Raw genomic sequence first — 20,808 nt, 5'->3', positions numbered from 1 at the left:
GTGGTCCAAAATTACTCCAGATCGTTGTGCAGGTCTGATCTGCAACTACAGGAAATGTTTGGTTGAGGTTATTGCTGCCAAAGGAGGGTCAACCAGTTATTAAGTCCAACGGTTCACATACTTTTTCCTCCCTGCACTGTGAATGTTTACATGTTATGTTCAATTAAACCATGGCAACATGTAATGTTTGTGTATTATTTCAGCAGACTGTGTTTTTCTATTGTTGTGACTTAGACGACGTTCAGAGCACATTTTATGACCAATTCATGCAAAACTCCGCGTTATCCCAAGGGGTTCACATACTTTTTCTTGCAACTGTATTTGAGTTAATTTTTCTTTTTTAGTGAAAGCTCTTACTAAACTTAATTTGGAAGGCTCAAAGGTAAGAAATGGATAAAAAGAGACTGTTCAGGAACATAAGATGGCATAATTTAAACATGGAAAAAAACCCATAATGGTATCAATGAATATTTAGAATTTCAATTTCAGGTTACTATAACTTTGTGGATATTGGCATAGTAAATTTTTGTATGATTAACAAGACTCTTTGCAAAGCTGCTATTAACATGCTTATCAGAAGTGACATTATTTCTTCTAAAATAAAATTTGAATAGTTTTTTAAAAGCAATTTAAAATCATTGGGGAAAATCAAATCTTCTTCCTTTTATCTTAATGACTGTGACTACTAATGTCTAATAAGTTAATATAAAGTAAGGTCTCTTCCAAGTACCATATGAAATATTTGCTATTACAATATGGCAACTCTCTAAGAAGGATATTGCAATAAAACCTGCAGGATTTTAAAAATAATTTGTTAAAGTGATGAGGTATTTGTAGCTCTTTTACAGAAACTAGGAACATTCAGTCATTGCGGGGTGATTAGGAATATTAATTTGTTAAAGTGGTTAGAGATATTAGTAGTTCTGCAGAAACTTGAAATATTTAATCATTTATGTAACTAGAAATGTGGAAGTGGAAAAATGTTGTCATTTAACTATTTGACCTTTAGTAATGTTATTAATTAAAGAATGAAAACTGACCAGTACTGTATAACATTTGTCATATATCATCATGTATGGTAAACAGGTGGATTTTTAGTATTTCAGTCCGATTCATCCCCTTTTTACTATTCTAATGGCGAATAATACTATTCCAGTGATGGCGAACCTTTTAGAGACCGAGTGCCCCAAAACTGGCCCGCCCCCTGCTCTGCCCTCCGCTCCGCCCGCCCGGCCACTCACCACAGATCGCCCAGGCAGCGTTGCAGCGCCATGGCCATGTTCTCCGCCTGCACCCTGCAGCATCATCTTCACGTCATGGGGCGAGAGGGCAGAGTCTTGCCCCTGCTGCCTGGCTGCCATGTGCTTGGCTGCGCTGCTCCGCATGGATCGCGTCTGGGGGAGCCTCTCCGGGCAGGCTGCTGGTGAGAGGGGGTTGCAGGATGAAGCGGGGCTGCGGCAACGGCGTGCCTGCCCACAGAGAGGGCTCCGAGTACCACCTCTGGCACGCGTGCCATAGGTTCGCCACCACTGATATATTCTATATTATTAGAATAGATAGAATTAGAATTAGAGTATATAAATTGTGTGTGTGTGAATATATTAGAATATTCATATGAAGACACATCAGAGTTCTTTATCCATTTAAATGCTATCATCTTTGTGGCAACAAGCTTCTGTTAGCTTGGGTCTAGTGTATTTATAGCCCCAAGAAACCTACCCTGAAGCTGAGTTATTGTTGTGAAGGACGGATCAATGGAGATGTCAATACAAAGAATTATTTTCAAGCTTTTAAAATAACATTTTCATTATTTAAAATCAGAACACAAAAGTCTATTTTAAAATAGTTTCAGACACATATTAAAATGATGAAATCATCTTTATTTCAGCACTTTGACAAAATAACCATAAATTCCAAAAGTTCTACCTGTACAAAAATAGGTCTCTAGAAGTGATATTTCTCTCTGCGATGCATTAGCAAATAGAATAAAATTGTGAAAAGTCCTTCACTTAGACCCTATTGGGGGGAAAAGTTGTGCTCCTATGCATTCAGTAACCTCAATACTTAAAACGTTTCACCCTCTCACCCATTTGATAAATACACACTTTAATAATTTAAGTGTTTAAATTAGCATTCCACAAATATACATGAGATTTAATAATCAGGCTCAAACAACCACAAAGAGTGCCTATATACATAAGTTCTAATCTTTGCGTGGTGCTAGCAAGGTGAGCTGCATACAATCATTGAACTGTGTTCATGTTGGTCCCACAACGTACAAAAGCACAGCAGCCAAATAATTCGCAGAAGGCATTTCATTTGATGTTACTATCGGTGGCAAAAATATTTCAAGGATTATCTTCGGAGAGCAGAATGCAGCTGAGTTTGTGAAGCAGATGCTGTGGGGCAAAAAGACAAATATTCAGAATCTTGTACGATCAACATAACCAGCAAAAGCAGCAATACAGGTAGTCCTCAACTTAACGATCACAAATTTAGCCCAACATTTCTGTTGCTAAGTAAGACAGTTAAGTTTGCCCTATTTTATGACCTTTCTTGCCATAGTTATTAAGTGAATCACTGCAGTTAAATTAGTAACATGGTTGTTAAGTGAATCTGGCTTCCTTATTGACTTTGCTTGCCAGAAAATTTTAAAAGGTGATCACATGACTGGGACACTGCAACCATCATAACATGAATCAGTTGACAAGCATCCAAATTTTGATCACATGACCATGGGGAAGCTGCAACAGTTGTAAATGTGAAAAATGATCAAGTCACTTTTTTCAGTGCTGCTGTAACTTCGAACAGTCCCTAAATTGTAAGTCAAGGACTACATGTACTATAGTAGAACAATGTGAATCATAGACCAGGAAACAGCAACTAAAAGAACAATGATATCTACCTGGCTGTACGTTGCCAAGTCGTCTCTGTAGGGACTCCAGACGATTAATATAATCTGTTAAAGCTCTATCAGGATCATAATTCTGCAGCTGAGAACATGCAAGGGAAACTGGGCTGAAATCAGTATGGATGCCCTGATACCTTAGATATAAAATAGAAACAGATAAAAATGTTAATGAAACAGACTGTTGTAAAATAACTGACAGTTTACCAATACTGAAAATAACCCAATTTTCTAGATATTAGGAAAGTAAATATATTGTATACTGTAATGCTCTGAAGTCACACAATCTATCAATTTAAACCTACCAAGTATTTTTCCTGTCTATTAACTTTAAACAAACCCTTACTTGGCCTCACTGATACGCATCTTTAAAAAGAGCTTTGCAATTAAAGATTCAACAAAGGAAATGCAGGCAGGTTACTTTAAAAAGTAGTCTACAATTATTTCAGTTGCACTTGATATACGTATTATTTGAAGTTCTTCAATCTATTTGTTGACTAGCCACAGAGATTTTCAACTGATAAATATACTAACAACGTAAAAGTTTCCCTGTCAGTCATGTCTAACTCTCTAGGGCAGTGATGGCGAACCTTTTAGAGACCGAGTGCCCAAACTGCAACCCAAAACCCACTTATGCATCGTCGGATGCCGGGTGGGTGTGGCCCATTGGGTGGGTGTGGCCCATTGGGTGGGCGTGGCTGTGGTGGTAACAGCAGATTGAGTGGGACTAAAAAGTTGAATCAAATCAATTCCAACTTTGCAAGATCTTTTTTTCCGCAAGAAGTTGAAATTGACTGATTGATCCTTTTTTTTTTTGTACACGGCGGTGGCGGCCTAAAGCGAAAGGTTTTATAAAACCCAGCTGAAGGCCCAGGACTGGAGTGACAATGTGCGTGCCCACAGAGAGGGCTCTGAGTGCCGCCTCTGGCACCTGTGCCATAGGTTCACCACCACTGCTCTAGGGCATGGTGCTTATTTCTGTTTCTTGGCTGATGTAGCCAGTATTGTCCAAAGACAATTTTGGTGGTCATCTGGCCAGCATGGCTATACACCAAAGCCACATAGAATGTTGTTTCCTTCCCACTGAAGTGGTACCTATTGATCTACTTGAATTTGCATGCTTTTAAACTAGTAAGCGGGCAGGAGCTGGGGCAAATAATGGGAACTTATCCCATTGTGCAGAGCTTAGGTCTTGAACCAGGCTGTCAGCGCTCTAGCTGACAAGCTCAGAGTCTTTAACCACTGAGCTATTGCATCCCTAAAATACCCCAACATAGCATCTCCGTAGTTTAGTACTATTCACTTAATATATTTTGTCAAGACAGTATTATTTTAAAAAGTTTCCAATATTTAAAAGTACTCCAAATAACTAATGCTTCTGATGAAAGGGTTTCTCTACATAGACAAAACAAAGAGTTGTGCTGATTTAGTTCCTTGGTTGCAGCTCCTTTTGCTGAGTTATATATGTCTATGAAGAATTCCCCAATCTTCAGAAACTATTTTTAATAACGCAAAATAAGATAAAAGTTGGAGAACATTTTAGCATACAAGAATTCTCCCACTATAAATTAATGGAATAGTAGAATATTTGATCCAATCCAGCACAGGCCTGAGATGTATATGGTCTGTAATGGGAAAAAGGATACACTTTTCAAGTTCAAGTTACAACAATTACTTCACAAAACAATAAAAACCATCATTGAATACTATGATGAGTTACAAAGATTCACATCAAAACATTTCTAGCATTCAGTTTCCAGAGTCAAATATGTGTATCTGGAGAGCTAATAAAACAATAATCATGATCAAACAATAATTGTTTTGTCAACAGCATTTCATATTCAGAAGGTGTGTATATGCTCTTTGAAATGCATATATGCAGCATATATCAATATTTACCTATGCTGATAAGAAAAAGGAGATCTGAGAGATTCCAGCTCTGATCTGGATCTATAAGAAGCAGCTCTGTGTTCTCCACAGAGTTCCAGACTACCAGAAAATGAATCAGACCGTAACTCGTTACCTACACAAAATACAAAAATAAGCTTATTTTAGAACTCAGGCAGTTTTCTTTAATATTTGGCAGACTAAGTCATAAACTATACTGCCTTCATGTATGATGAAGCCATGAGAAGTTTTAGGAACCAGTAAAATATGTATTTGTTTAATAACCAATAACTGAAAGCAGAATTGAAGTGCAATATCTAGGCTTTTCTTTGGCTTAAGAGCCTATAAACAGTCTGACAACTTCTCAATTTTTTGGGGGGAAAGCTTTTGGCATAGATACAAGAATAATGAGAGTACAAGATTTTATTAAGTCATGCCTCCAATGACTACTACTGTTAGCCAAATATATGTTTTGAAATTTCTTTAGCATTTTGGAAAGAATAAACATACAGTAGATAACTTTTAACCAAGTAGCAATAGATATTATTTTTATAACCATACAATATAGAACAATAAATATTATAAAATTCAATTAAAATTAATTAAAACTGAGTCTTAAATGCTTGCTATTTCCTGGTGAAATTACCTCTGGTAATACTATATGAAACAAGGAATATGTGATTATATTTCACTCTTCTTGTTCAGGAGAGATCTGAAACTGAACCTTACAAAAGATATCATGTTCTTATATACAGGTAGCCCTTGACGTACGACCACAATTGAGCCCAAAGTTTCTGTTGCCAAGTGAGACATTTGTTAAGTGAATTTTTCTCCATTTTACGAACTTTCTTGCCATAGCTGTTAAGTGAATCACTGTAGTTGTTAACTTAGTAATATGGTTAAGTGAATCTGACTTCCCACTGACTTTGCTTGATGGAAGGTCACAAAAGGTGATCACATGATCCCGGGACACTGCAACTGTCATAAATACATGCTAGTTGTCAAGCATCTGAATTTTGATCACATGACCAGGGTGATATTGCAATGGTCGTAAGTGTGAAAAACAGTCATGCACTTTTTTCAATGCCATTCTAACTTCGAACAAACTAAACAAACTGTTGTAAGTTGAGGACTACCTGTACTGAAATTGAATGGCCATATCCAAATGCTAATTGCCCAATGAATGCATTGTTTAGATATTTATGTATTTCTGTTAATTCTCTAATAATTCTTGGGAAGCATCTATTAGATTGTGCTAAGTTAAGTTATACGTGGAACAAGGTAATAGATATTTACACAAAATTCTTAAGAGAAGTAACACAAATTTATAAGTATCTACATTATTTAAACAGGAAGGAAGGGTGTTAACTTTTGCCTTCATGATAGTTGGTGATCAGCTGTAGACACTCCTCTCTATAAAACACATAAGCAATACATAATATATAACAGTGATGGCGAACCTTTTAGAGACTGAGTGCCCAAACTGCAACCCAAAACCCACTTATGTATTGTCAGGTGCCGGGTGGGCGTGGCCCATTGGGTGGGTGTGGCCCATTGGGTGAGTGTGGCCCATTGGGTGAGTGTGGCTGCGGTGGTAACAGCAGACTGGGTGGGACTAAAAAATTCAATCAATCAATTCCAACTTTGCAAAATCTTTTTTTTCCCGCGAGAAGTTAAAATTGACTGATTGATTGAACCTTTTTTTTTGTACAGGGCGGCGGAGGCCTAAAGCAAAAAGGTTTTATAAAACCTAGGCCTAGGGTGATGGCACGCGTGCCCACAGAGAGGGCTCTGAGTGCCGCCTCTGGCACCCGTGCCATAGGTTCGCCACCACTGATATATAATATCTGTTGCTAAGTTCAGTTCTAGATCTGCTTTGTAAAAACTAGTAGCATGACTAGCAAATATTCATTGTCTCACATGTTGTCATTCTCGTCATTTCACCAAAGTTTTTCAAAAAATTGTTGCCGGGCTTTATTTCTGTTTTTCTGTACAAGGCAATTAATAAATTGACCAGTTTATAATGAAACTTATAATCATTGAGATGTAAAGGGTAATTTAAGTTTTGTTGTTAGTTGCAAAGTCGGGTCCGACCCATCGCAACCCCATGGACGTTCCTCCAGGCCTTCCTGTCCTCTACCATTTAAGTTCAATTTAAGTTATCAAAATCCAAAACCAGGTTCAATATAAAAATCTAAATTATAAGATCCCAGGTTGATGGCTGCCACATCACCTCTCTTTAAATCTATTATTCTGTTTCTGGAATGAGAGCCAACAGATCGCAACCATCTTCTTCCTGACACTGCTATTTTAATCTCCAAGCCTAAATATTCCTAGCTTTTTGATCTCTCTTCAGAGAAGAGATTAAAAAATGCTTGTTTCAAAAGAAAAACATCATTTTATCCTCTTCTCTCAAAAAGTTGATTATAATATATTTGGCACTACAGTCAATTATAATGTTATGTGATGAGACTGAAGAGATGAAAATCAGTAAATTAAAAAAAAGTTTATACTATTGCATTCTATATATTATGCTCATACTTTTCACTAGATGACAAAATTTCTGGATGAGGAAGGAAGAAAGGCAGAAGATAGGCACATAGTTCTCTATACTGTAAGGTTTGACTTCAATTGAAATATTTACCTGTGTTCTGGCTATAACCATCTCTGTTGATGCCAATTAAATGATAACCAGTAACTCGTTTCCACCTTCGAACTAGGAATTTCATTCTGCATTTATAATAAAGGGAAATATGTTGTAATATTTAGGACATCTGATATGAAAAACTTAATCAATCCAAATAAATAACACATTTCATGTCCATATATGAGAAATTATTGCTAGACATAATCAATTTCTTAATTTACTATCTCCTTACTTGCTTTCTAAATATTATCTATATACTTTGGATAATAGTTTCCTAGATAGAAGGCTTAGTATTTAATTAAGTACCTTGTTTTCACCTTTTTATCACTTTACATATATAACCAGCTTGATATATCATGTTTTTTTATTAAAGAAAGAATTGAATCTTTTATGTCTTACCTTGAAATTGCAATTAACACTCTCACAGCTGAGCGAAACCGTGTAAAACTTTTTGAACGATGTGTAATGACCTCCAGTTGAGTGTAGGAAGGCTGCCCGCCCATTCTTGCAATAAGAGTTAAAGTGGCTTCTTCACACTCCTGAAACCCACCCAGTAAGAGCAGCAAATATTTCTTCTGATAAATGAGAGCCTTCCGGAAGCTCTCTGCTCTCAGGTATCTTCCATAAACCCTCTAGAATAAAAATTAAATACAGTGAGAAATTACACATTGTGAAGTGCTACATGCAATCATGCAGTGGAATGATTTGCCTCCAGAAGTGGTGAATGCTCCAACACTGAAAGTCTTTAAGAAGAGATTGAACAGCCATTTGTCTGAAATGGTATAGGGTTTCCTGCCTGAGCAGGGGGTTGGACTAGATGACCTACAAGGTCCTTTCCAACTTTTTTAAAATAATAATAATAATAATAATAATAATAATAATAATAATAATAATAATAATAATAATAATAATAATAACAACAACAACAACAACAACAACAACAACAACAACAACAACAACTGAATAAAAACTTTCAGTTGTGAGAAAAGACTAATTAAGTTGTTATTGTTATGGCATTAAGTCCACTTTATCATCTAATAAAGCAAACTGAGACTGATGATAATTTATGTTCTTAAACTACCATTCTTCTGAGTTACTAGCTTTAGTAATACAGCATGGATACATGAAGTTTCCAATCATAAGTGGGTAAATACTTCCTTCTGAAAATCAGCCAGCTGTGGAAAGTTGATTTCTCCTTCATATATTTGGGCAAGGGATTTAATTCTGGTCTCCCTGTTGCTAGTGGGCTACACAACATCTTTTATTGATGTAGTCATATCACCATGATGAACAAGATAAAGAACTTTCAGGCCATTTTATACTAGATTTTGAAAGGAATGAAAATGAGAATTTTCAAAATCCCAATTGAGTAAAAAAGATGTCACCAAAGCTCAAACATTTTGCTACCCAATTTGGGAGGTCCTATGAGAACTATTGGCACCTATATATATTTGTGGGACTGTCACCCTTCCTTAATAATAATAATAATAATAAAAGATATGGAATGTTTTGCAGCTAAATTGAGGCAAATAAGGGTGCCACATTTCAGGCTTGGATCATTTTGATTTCAGATTGCCATAAAAAGCAAATCAGTGTGCAATGTCTAATGATAGAAAAAATGATCCAATAAGAAATTAAGAAAAAGCTTTTCACCTTTAAAGCAGCATTTTCAGAATCTGTTCCCAGTTCTCTCAAGAAAGCCTCATTTCTTAATTCTGCTTTCAGTTTGGCCAGTTCGGCTTCCGCCTGCTTCAGGGACTGTTGAAGACTTAATTTCTCTTTATGCCAGATTTCTTTTTCAGAAGCAATCAGTGCATCAACATTTCTTCCATTATGTAGTGACTGTCTAAAAGTCTTATGAAATTTCAAAAGGAACAAATTAATTAATAACTATAACTTATTCCTTGTTACTAAGAGAAAATAACAAATGTAACGTACACAGTAAAACTATGTACAATAGCCAAGAAAGCAATTATAGAAAGATATTGGTGGTTCTCTCTGGCATTGCTTATTACTGGTTGAATACATATGCAAATAGGTGCTAGTAATTATTATCCTCAAGAACTGTGAAAAAACTTTAATGCTGAACTTTACAACTTAAACATATTTGCCTGCTATATATAATATGTAGATACAATATAAGGCAAGCCTAGTAATAGGTTGTGCTCATCTACCCATTATGATTTTGCAGATTGATATTACTACAGGTAGTTCTCGAGTTACGAATGTAATGGAGCCTTCCCATTCCATTCGTAACTTGAAAATTCATGGGAGTGAATCTCGTACCTCAAACAAGATCACTCCCTGCTCATTAAGTGCATATGAGATATCTCAAGATGGGGAAGGCCTTAGGGGGCCTAGTGATGGAACAGGCCTCCAAGGCCTCCTCAACCTACTAAGATACCTCATGCTTCCCCCTCCCTTCTTGTCACACTGGACTCATTTACCTTGAAAAGATCTGTCTCCTCTCTGCCGTGGTTCCTGCCTTTGAGGGACGGGAGAGTTGATGGATGCTTCTGGGTGCCGTAATATTACTCGAGTTCAGGCACACATCCTCTTTTGCAGAAAATGGGTGCCTGAACTGTCGTGCTGTTTGTGGAGCCAGCCTCCCGTTACCCCCCCCAACTCTGTGATTTGGCGCAATTTTAAACACTCACACGAGATCATGGACTCCAGAAACTTCCATTCTTGGCTTGAAAAGCTTTCCAAGCTGACTCTCCTCTCCCTCAAAGGGAAAGAAACCACGGCAGAGATAATATTTGCAAGGTAAATGAGTCCGGTGCGGCAGAAAAGGAGGTCGAAGCAGTTGTGTGGAGGGGGGGAATAGAGTGAATGTTACAGAGCGAACGACTGCTGTGGTGCTACAAGATTCGTGATTTGGGGACTTGCTCTTAAGCACTAGGGGGCACTTGTCATGTAACTTTGAACGGGCGCTAAGTGAACCCTCGTAACTTGGGGAATTACCTGTATTACTGTAAAATAATTATCTATGAAAATTAGCCCAAGAATATGCAACTGCTTGCAAAATGAATGTTCTTCAGTAGTAATCACTGCTTCCTCACTGTAGAGTCTGCATAGGATTTCAATGTAAGTACTAAATTACATAAATGGTTAAAAATAAGTTACTTTTTATATGCATAAGATCTAAAATATAAATATTAAAGGAAAAGCTGATTATACTGCAGAAATTAAAAGAAAATCCTTATAACGACATCCCTTTAAATTATTTCCACGCAAAGGAAATCCCCATTAGTCTATTTTTATTTTTTTAAAAGCTGTAGGTTAAATTAAACATTTCATATTTAACATTACACTTGGCTTGCAAGTTATTTGACAGTCTGTCCAAACAAATAAGTACTTAAGATGGAGTGAAAACTGATAATTTCAACAGACGGGAAAAACATACTGAGTCTCCACAAGATCCTGTGTATTGATATCTTCTAAGTTCCTCCTCCAGTTTCATGACTGTGTTCCTCATATTGTTCTTCTCCTCACTCAATCTACTAACAAACCCAGTCAGTTCAGCATTCTGTTTTAGCAATCTTTCAGTCAATGAGGCTGAAGATGGGGTGTCTGAATTGATCTATATAGGAGAAAAATAGGAAGTAAAGAAGCTCAAAATAGCTTGAACTCATCTGCAATTAGTTCTGCAATATTGCTCTCTAAGAAATGGAAGCCAAGTCAAGTCACAAATATAATGTGTATTTACATTGAATACAAAATCTATTGCTTTGTTTCAGATAAGATCTTCCATTAAAGATTGCACTTTGCTTTATGTATTTAGATTCATTGTAAATTGCCTGGATTACTTCCCAGAAATGAGATAGAACTGATTCAAAATTTTAGGCGCCATGTGGTAAATAAGAACTAAAGACCCAACTGCACTCTTCCAAATTACAATGTTAAAAACCATATGCTTTAAAACAGCAAAACAGAAGTTATCTTATGCTTACAAACATACACTAACTAATTCAATTTAAATAAATCATTTTCTCATCTTAAAAATAGTAAATAAATACTAAATAAGTATTTCTGCTTCCTCTCTCTGAACATTACCTCCAGGCTATATAAATCAGAGAGCACCTGCAATTTTAATAGAACTTCTTCAATGTCAGTTTGTATTCCAATTAAGTCCTCATCATCTGATTTTTCAAAGGGTAATCTGGAATAAAAAAATATGACATTTGTGTAGCACAATTGAATATGAAATACACATAATCACGTATACTTCCTCATCCATGCCATTATTCTCCCTGTCCCACCCTCATTATTTTCCTATGTCTATCACAGATTATAAATGCCAGTTTCAATAATAATGTTTTGTGAAAGATGACAGAACAAGTATTATGATTATAAATAAATCCAAACTGTGTTAAGACTATGGTCATTATTTTAAATGTAAAACATAAAATAATGGAAAGTACATGATTCAACTATAGGTATGGCTTAACACTGTAAAATTTTTAAAAACATCTTCCAGAAATTATTACCTTTATTTATAACTTTATACTAGCTCATCACATACTCCTAAATTGTACTCCTAAATTGTAATATACATTATATACAGGTCTTTCATTGTTGTATTGCTATTAAAAATAAATATATCTAACCTGCAGGCAGTTTTATTGGCCAAGTGTTTCAATGTGGAAAACACATTTTTGAGCTTCTGCTGAACCATCTCAAGCTCTTGAGATTGTCTGGGGGCATCACCACCTCCTCCTCCTCCTCCAATGCCCATTAGGGAAGAATAAGACAATTCTTTTGTTTCAGCTTGTCCCATTTTCTGCTGGAAAATCCACTTTCTTGTTCGTTCGTTAGATTCATCCAAAGCAACCTGCACATAAAAGTATGGGGAGGAGAAGAGAAGAAAACTGCTTTCTACTAAATATATGAAAATTCTAAAGTCAAAGAAAGTCATTTATAAGTATGTAGCACTTGTAATTTTTTATACAGAAGTGCTTTTTCCAATAGACCGTTCCTGCAGAAACAAACCAGGAATTTCACCCAATTACGGTACTCTGTGGCTTGTTGCTGTCTTAAAACGCAACTAGAGGCTGATCTTACTCTAGAACTCTACCTTATGAAAACAAGAGATTCCTGACTTTTAGCCATCTCCTTCAGCAAAACAACTGGGTTTAGCATTTTGGAAAATACAGAGAAAAGCACTCTACTCTCTTTCCCAATTATTCCTGTTGCTGGTTATTATTCATAAATCTTTAGGCAAATAAACTGATTCAACATAATTTCCCCCTTATGATCTATTGCTTCATAGACGTTTCAAAGTACGTATTGTAAAAAATTAGCATAACAATAAGCAGCTTTGGAAAAATCATTCAAATGAAATTATTGTATTTCCTAAGATCAAATTTATATTCTTAGTTTTATCTTTCATTTGTTTTTGTTTTGATCCTGTTTATTTTACTTTTTAACTCTTACATTTTCAGTTGCTGCCTTGATATTTTATTTCCTCAGTTAGAGGAACAAACAACAGCAATAATTACAAATAGGAGATAGATTCATAAAGGCTTTGAGTATCAATAGTTACTAGTTATCACAGCTATGTATTGCATGCAAGAATAGCAGTCTCTGAACATTCATTGTTGGGAAGTATCAGAGAAAGCATTTTTGAAAGTAAAGGCTTAACATTAATAACAGTTACCTTGTTGTTGACTTGACAGCACAGGAGGAATGTATTGGAACCCCAACAGCATTGGAAGGAGTATAGTTAATCCTCCTTTACCAGCCACTCATTCAGTGATTGTTCAAAGTTATGAGAGCATTGAAAAAGGAGGCTTATGACCAGACCTCAAAATTGCAATTGTCACAATGCCCTTGTGTAACATGATCATGATTTGGGAAATTGGCATCAGGCCCACATTTATAATAGTTCAGCCTCTGGCTTCCGGTGGTGACAGGCTGCACCGCATGGCGGCTTTTGTTAGCCGCCTGTCTGGGAGCGCGTCAAAGCCTGAAGAGACAGCGTTCGTCAGCTGTCTCTCGGCTCGGAACCTCGTCCCTCGGGCGAAGAGGGGGGGGTGAGTTAGTCCAGATAGGGCTAGAGCTTCCTCTCACCCCAGTTTTGCTTTAATCGGGGATGAGAGATGCTAGCTCGCCCGGAGTCTGGATGTTCTCCGCGCCCCATGATGCCTTCGCTCCTACTCATTTGGAGCGAAGCCAGATGCAGCTCCCACCTCTGCTACTGAAAGGTATTTGGACTTAAACTATAAGCAGACGGAACTAAACAGGAGGTTTGGAGTTACAGTGGATTGTTTTTGACTTTGACTCTGAAAATATACTAGCATCTTCTTTTTTTTGTGGAGATTTAAAGTGAGAGAAAATGGCTGCGGAATTGCCGTTTCTCTGGAATACTTTCGTTTTTTACTTTCACTCTCCTTTGGTTACTAACTGGATAGAGATACATTGTTGCTTCTACGGCTCTGGAAAGTTTTAGCTGCAATGAATTTGTGATGCCTACTGGTTGGTGATATTAATACTGTTACTCTTTTGGATTATTGAAGTGATATTTAAAGAAGTCTGGAGAATGGTTTTAAAATGGCTGCGGAACTGAGAAAAAAAAGTGAGAAAGAAATTTTTATTTATTTTTTGGTTGCTGAGTGGAATCTACTGAAAATGCCTTTATCTTTAATTATAAATGACTTAAAGGATGTTTTGATGCAAGCAGTTAAGCAACATGGTGTGGAAGTTAAAGATCTCTGGGTTAAGAGATTGGAAGTATCATATGAAACTGTGTCATCTGCTCTCCAGAGGTTTATGGTTCCAGATTTCACAGAGCAACGGGCGGATAAATTATGTGAAGAGGTTGAAGAAGATGTTATGGAAATAGCCCAAAATAATATGCTATATCGTGGAGATTTGGAAAATGATAAGTTTGAAAAGCTGGAAAAGGAAGCTGTAACAGATTTGGTTATGGTTCTGGTGTACCTCCCTGTTGAAATTTTGAGAAAAAAAAGCTTATATAGAATTAATTTACGGGTCGTGCATCAGAGAAAACCAGCTGAAGATGTTGCTGTTCGTGTCTTTGGAAGAAGCTTACAGGCTTACTACTTGCAAAAATTTCGGACACGTTATAAAATGTAAAAGAAGACTTATTGATTTTGAAGGTTGATTTTGTATCAGTGATGTGGAAAAGTATGAAAAACTGGGGGGAGATGCAAAATGGAGAGCTGGGATAGACTAATAAGGAATGTTTTTGAAGCTTATATCTTTAAAATTTTGGATTAATATTATGGTTTGAATTTGTTATAAGACATTAGATGATTAATGATATATAATTATATTATTCTAAAGGATTTAAATTTTGTATTTAATGGGACTATGATTATAAGAGAAATGGTAAAGTTTAATTTTTAGATATTTGGATTTGGGGAAGATGGATAATTATATTTTGAGTTTTGGTGTTAAAATAGAGTATTATTTTTGTTTTTTTATTATTTGAGTTAAAGTTTCTTTTATAATTGATTGCTTTATGAGGTGTGTTTAATCCTGTAATTAGTTCTGGGAAGTCGGGGAGGGGATTAAGGGGAAATTATAAATCGATGTATTTAATTATTATAGGTTTATAATGGAATTGTATTAATAAGAGGATATGCTCGGCTAGTACCCCAATCTGCACTCGATGAGGTGGTTAAGAAGGCAGAGGGGATGTAGGGAGGTGGCAAGAAGGAAGGAGGAGAGGTTGTGGGTTTAGGGGGAGGAAGGAGAGGAAAGTGGATGAGGATGGAGGCAAGGCGGGGACTGCCGAGCGTATCCGAAAATGTTTTGAGTAAGATTATTTTTCTGGTGTATGTAGATGCATCATTTGTACTTGTTGTTCAATTAAAAATACCGTAATAAAAAAAATTTATAACAAAAAAAAAATAGTTCAGCCTCTTATGGTCATGTGATCCACAGCTGCAACCTTGACAACCAGCTTCCAACAAGCAAAATCAATGGGAAGCCAGCAACACCTCACAAATCATGGTTATATGATGTCATACATAATGCTGTGATTCACTTAATGCTGGAACTGATATTGTCAGTTGCCATAGGAACATGATGTTTCATTAATGACACACTTTTTACTGATGGAGTTGCTGTTCCCAATTGTGGTTGATAAATGAGGACCCTCTATATATGGGAGCAGGAACAGTTACAATAATTTGGATCTAAGCCATGGTCCCAGAAAGCAAGGAATAAGCTGTTTTAGCACCATCCTGTACTTCACAACTTTTCAGCAGCTTTAAATACTATCAATCATGGTATCATTTTCAATTAGCTCAAGTGTTTGAGAGTGTCGTTCTCCTCCTTTCTCACAGACCAGTTCCAATCAGTGTTGATAAGAAGAGAGCAGTCTAGCTCTGGACTCCTGCTTTGTGGAGTGAGTCAGGGCTATATTTTTTCCCTGGTTTTTTATCGTCTGCATGAAGCTGCTGGGCGGTCAGTACAGCTGTCTCTCCCCCTCCCCCAGCCTCTGCCTCAGGCTGACCAAGTGGTGCTCTAAGATTCTGTCCTAGTGTCTTGAGATTGAAGAAACTTAGTTGCAGAAGAAAAGGCTTCAGATCAACCCTGGCAAAACTGAGTGGATGTGGGGTTGGGCTTCCCTGACACTAAAACTGGATATTTCCATCCTTGGCTCTGGTAAGGGTTGCATATATTATCTGGGAGCCCTCCTGGATTCACTTTCTGCTTGTGCAGTAAATGGCAGCTGTGATCAGAAGGGCCTTTGCAAAACATGCCTATTCCCCTATTGCTTGTGGACATTCTCCTCATAATGTTAGTGTCATCTGCATTATAGGAAACAATGAAATTATTTGTAAAGAGCAATAAATAAAGGCAGATTTTGAAAATTACTCTGGACAAATAACAAACATAAATGTATTAATAAGCACCTAAAATACTGAAAGGCAAAGTAAGTTTGTCTCTGAGGGACATGTACCTCATTTACAGCCTGAAATGTTGCTTTTTCCACCTCTTTTCTCTGCATTTTTTGCTGTAATTCTTGGACCATTTCTTGCTGTTTCTTTTCATCACTCAGCAACTGAAGAACTTGTTGTCTCTCTTCTTCAAGTTGCCACTGCAAATCTTCCACTCTGGACTCCAGTTCATGTATTTTTTTATGGGCTAAGATATTAGCATCTTGTTCTGCCTGTAGAGTTTTCCTGTGAATCTGCCTCTCTTTTTCCATTTGTTGTTTCAATTTCACAGATTCTAATTTGTTCTCTTCCAATTCATTAACCATTAGAACTATGCGGTTATGCTTTTCATCCAATTGTTTTTGCAGATCTTTGAACAATTCTTCTGAATGTGTAGAACTTCCATCCCGCTTTGTCTGTTCAATCATCTGGAGCTGGGTACGTAAGTCTTTTTCTCTCTCTAGGGCGCTGCATAACTCAAGAACTTTGAGCCTCTCAGATTCCAACAGTACTTGTAGTTCAGAGTTACAGCTGTGTTCCTCAGATAGTTGTACTGCATTTAGTGCTTCCTGGGATTCAATCTTCTTTTGCAAATCATTTGACAGCTCTCTTTCAAGCTCCAGAAGATTACTCAGCTCTATATTTTTCTGTCTTTCATTTTCAAAAGAAAATTTCAAATCCTTACAAGAGGAAAACAACAAAAACAAGAAAACTGTCAGTATATACGGCTTTGTAAAGACCATGGGAATGTACCATAAAAACAGTAATTTTGAAGATCTTAGAACCCGATACTGAAAAGCTTGGGAAGACTATAATCACATGCTTATCTTACTAGGATTCTAATTCAAAATTTAATTCAGAAGTCTGTTCAATATTTTTTTTTCTGGACTAGTATATTAAGGACACATTTAACATTGGGAGTACTTGCAATTTTAGGAGTAAAGTTATAAATCATAACTATTTATTTTACTGTTAGCAAAGTCATAATAATAGCAAAGTCATCATCTAGCACAGTGGCTCCCAACCTTTTCTATACCCTGCACCCCTAGAACGTTTCTGATATATTCTCGCACCCCTTACAAATGTTCAAAATAATGGCAATGAGTTATGCATATACACTATACTTTTGAAAACTCAAGTTTTTGCATCCCCTGGAATATTGTCTTGCACCCCCAGTTGGGAACCCCTGATAGCACAACATGTTTGGATGTATGTTGTGTTTGTATTGGCTGGTTCAGTGGTGGGATTCAGCCGGTTCGCACCAGTTCGGCCAAACCAGTAGCTAATTTTTTTGTGGCCCAGGCCCAGAACAGACTTCCGGAAGCGGCATTCACATATGTTCACATATTTGAATCCCACCACTGCCCAGGTTGCTGTTCAATATCTTCCCTGCCTAAGCTGGTGGACACAATCTTTAATGAAAAAGTCTCAGATCTGATTTTGAGATTGGGAAGGGTTGACAAGGAATTCAGAATTGGTGTGATGCAATTCACTTCATGGTGAAATGTGAACTTTCTCTGATTACCTTCTCTGAAAGAGCGAAGTAGCCATGCACCCTCAGAGATAATTCCTAAATATTCTTAAAATATTTTTCAGATGCAATGGCTGACAGTTCTGTGGAAATCTCTGTACCTCGGTACCTTGACTAAACAGTGACACTATATTTCCCAAGAGCATTTTTGGTTATGAATGGGTCCAAAATGATCCTTAGCTTACAGACCAAATATCAGACAAAGCAAATAGGCAGAGAATTATTGACTGCATAGGTAGTATACATCTTGGGAAAATACCACTGACCATATTTCAGAGTGCACAATTCATTTATGCAAGTTGAATAGCCCTGTTAATACAGATCACAACAGAGCAGGAGTAGAGCAACCTCAGTGGCAGTGCTCCAAATATAAAATTCTCCTGAGGAACGTTTGTCTACTATTGCTGTCTTTATTCAGAAACAAATAGGGTCAGAACTGGTTAGTACTTAGAAATGCTATTACCAGGAAATCCAGAGATGTAGGCTACTCAACAACTGGGAGGTTGAGAAAATCCTGGAAGAAGGCAATGGCAAAGTTCTTCTCTATTGTTGCCAACTAAATTATATGTATATGCCCGTATAGTCACTATGAGTCAAGTTTTTTACCAAAGTTTTATAGTATAACAAAATAACTGGTTATTTTGCTTTTTCTGTTTTTTATAAAATAATTTTGCTTATATTTTCTAATCTTTGTAAGAATGGTTAATTGTAATGCCTTTATTTAAGGCTAAATTTATTGTTCTCGTATAAACTGGAAAAACAACAATTTTTGAAATAAAATAAATGCCCAAGGAAATAATATTTCAAATGCGTCCTCATATATTAATTGATTACACAGTTTATTAAATAGTGGTTATAAAACAGTAAATTCAAAACTCATAAAAAACTCAAAACTCATTTTTATCATTTTTGTTGCTTTTTTATGTTAGACCAGCATGAGAATTTAAAGGCCATCTAGGGATTTACAATATATATGTTGTACCTGGTTCTACACTGATACAACATAATGAAAACTTCATGAGAAAGTGTAATATATTTTATATACTTATTATCAGCAAATGGTATCCCATGGAAGGGTCCAGATTGAGTATTAGAGCATGTTTTCTATAAAGACTTTTACTAGATTATTGTCTCACATTTATGGCTCAAACAGTCAGCTGATAAATGGCATGCAAGACTTCTGCCCGAGTTCCTGGAGTCCCACTGTTAATTAAACTAATATTGAAAACATAGTTATAAAGCAATTTTTTCTATCTTAGAGGGAAAGATTTCTTTGTGTAATAAAACAAACATTCCACATATTTACAGGTATTCCAGCAGGCTGCTTATTCTTTCATAACCCCCACTGCTGATCATGGATTATAGAGATGAAATATGCAAAGTTCAAGGTTTGGTGAAGTGAAGTAGATTGGCACTATTCCAAGTTCAGTATTAGATGTTATAGTGAACTATCTCAAGCTCCCAGGATCATATTGTCTTATAAATACATAACAACATTTTAAAACATGTGTACCATAAGTACTTCTGCTGTTGCCTTTCTCCTCACAATTATACTATGTAACTACAGGTAGTTCTCAAGTTAAAACCATAATGGAGCCTGCCCATTACAGTAGCAAATGCTGGTTTTTAGCAAAACCATGGTAAAATACAGTCACATGACCCTGGGATAATGCAAACAGCCAAAAGTGTGGTCCCATTGCCAAGTGCCTAAAGTGTGGTCACATGACTGTGGAGGGGCAGCAGCGACCATCAGAACTTTGAATCCAGTTGTAATTGTCTCCATCATGTCCTCAGGATTTGACTCAGGCTGGTTCAGGGGCTCACTGGCCTTACCTAGAAATTCCTCCTGCACCTTGCCAAAGTGCAACTCATGAGCAAGCAGCAAGACATTGAATTCACCAACCAGGTTTGATCACAGCTGTGCGCATTCTCAGCAGACAGAGTGTTTAACTTCCTATTGGCCTTTTCCTAGAAGCAACTCCAGAATCTGGTTTGTCTATCATGACCCTTAGAATCTAGTTATGCACATCCCTGGCTTGTTGACTAATCTTGACCTAGTTTCTCTCTTGATCTGGCATTGTAAATCTTCAGTTTGACTTTGGACTGCTCAATTGGGATATTTGTCTTGCTCAATTAAGCCTTATCTACAATTAACTGTGTTTCTTGCTGCCTTGTTGGAATTTATAGAAGTTAGTCTCTTTCTTAACACTCTGTGCTCCTAGGAACTGAGTCTGGCTTCTGAACCCATCTCTGAGATCCATGCTATCTTTGAACAGTTGTTAAGTGACCAGTCTTAAATTGAAGACTACCCATCTATTAATCATATTCATAACTTGTTTCATTAAGCCTATAGAAAAAGACTTTTGTTAATGATTTTGTGGAAAAGACTATATCTGGTACAAGAATAGTTACAAATATCTAGTTTTGATCACTGAGGCATTTGGAATGAACTCTGCTTTTTGCAATTTGTAGTTTTAATTTTGAGCCTGTCTGCAAAGTCTGTGAGGAAATATAAACATTAAAGATGCTGGGTTAATTCTCAACCTTTACAATATACAGTATCTTATTAAATATATAGTAAAGCATGAATCATCATCTGTGTAATGATCCATTCCACTGTACATATTGAAGTACCAAGATTGGTTACCTCGATTTCTTCTTTTTCTCTTTTACCACCGTGTTCCACTTTTGCTCTCTCCTTCTCCAGGGCCCACTGAAACTCCCTTGATTTCTTCTGTTCATTTGTAATCGTACTTTTTAAGATTTCAAGTTCAGTTGCTTTTCCCTTAAGTTCATTTCTGATAAAAGCCAAGATAAATCCATTTTAGTTATTTGAAAAATAACTAAAATAGGAGAAAATATTTATATTTATATTTGTGTGATGAGCACAAAACTGTCTATTACAAGGCAAACCTGCAGGTTT

The 20,808-nt window shown here is 36.6% G+C and overlaps 1 protein-coding gene across 1 annotated transcript in view; it reads right to left on the bottom strand.

Annotated features, from left to right (window-relative positions):
• Positions 1-7,837: 7,837 nt before the first annotated feature.
• Positions 7,838-20,808, bottom strand: part of AKAP9 (A-kinase anchoring protein 9) — a 108,026-nt gene continuing 95,055 nt past the window's right edge. Inside the window, exons 41-47 of the mRNA XM_029284015.1 lie at positions 20,533-20,683; positions 16,378-17,034; positions 12,053-12,276; positions 11,499-11,604; positions 10,849-11,025; positions 9,096-9,296; positions 7,838-8,074 (exon numbers count right to left, since the gene is read on the bottom strand). Coding sequence (XP_029139848.1) covers positions 7,838-8,074; positions 9,096-9,296; positions 10,849-11,025; positions 11,499-11,604; positions 12,053-12,276; positions 16,378-17,034; positions 20,533-20,683 — 1,753 coding nt within the window. The remainder of the gene's footprint in view (positions 8,075-9,095; positions 9,297-10,848; positions 11,026-11,498; positions 11,605-12,052; positions 12,277-16,377; positions 17,035-20,532; positions 20,684-20,808) is intronic.

This window comes from Protobothrops mucrosquamatus, unplaced genomic scaffold, assembly GCF_001527695.2.
Source record: "Protobothrops mucrosquamatus isolate PMUCROS unplaced genomic scaffold, P.Mucros_1.0 scaffold332, whole genome shotgun sequence".
In the NCBI taxonomy this organism is placed as follows: Eukaryota; Metazoa; Chordata; class Lepidosauria; order Squamata; family Viperidae; genus Protobothrops; species Protobothrops mucrosquamatus.
This window is presented reverse-complemented; position numbering and strand designations above follow the sequence as displayed.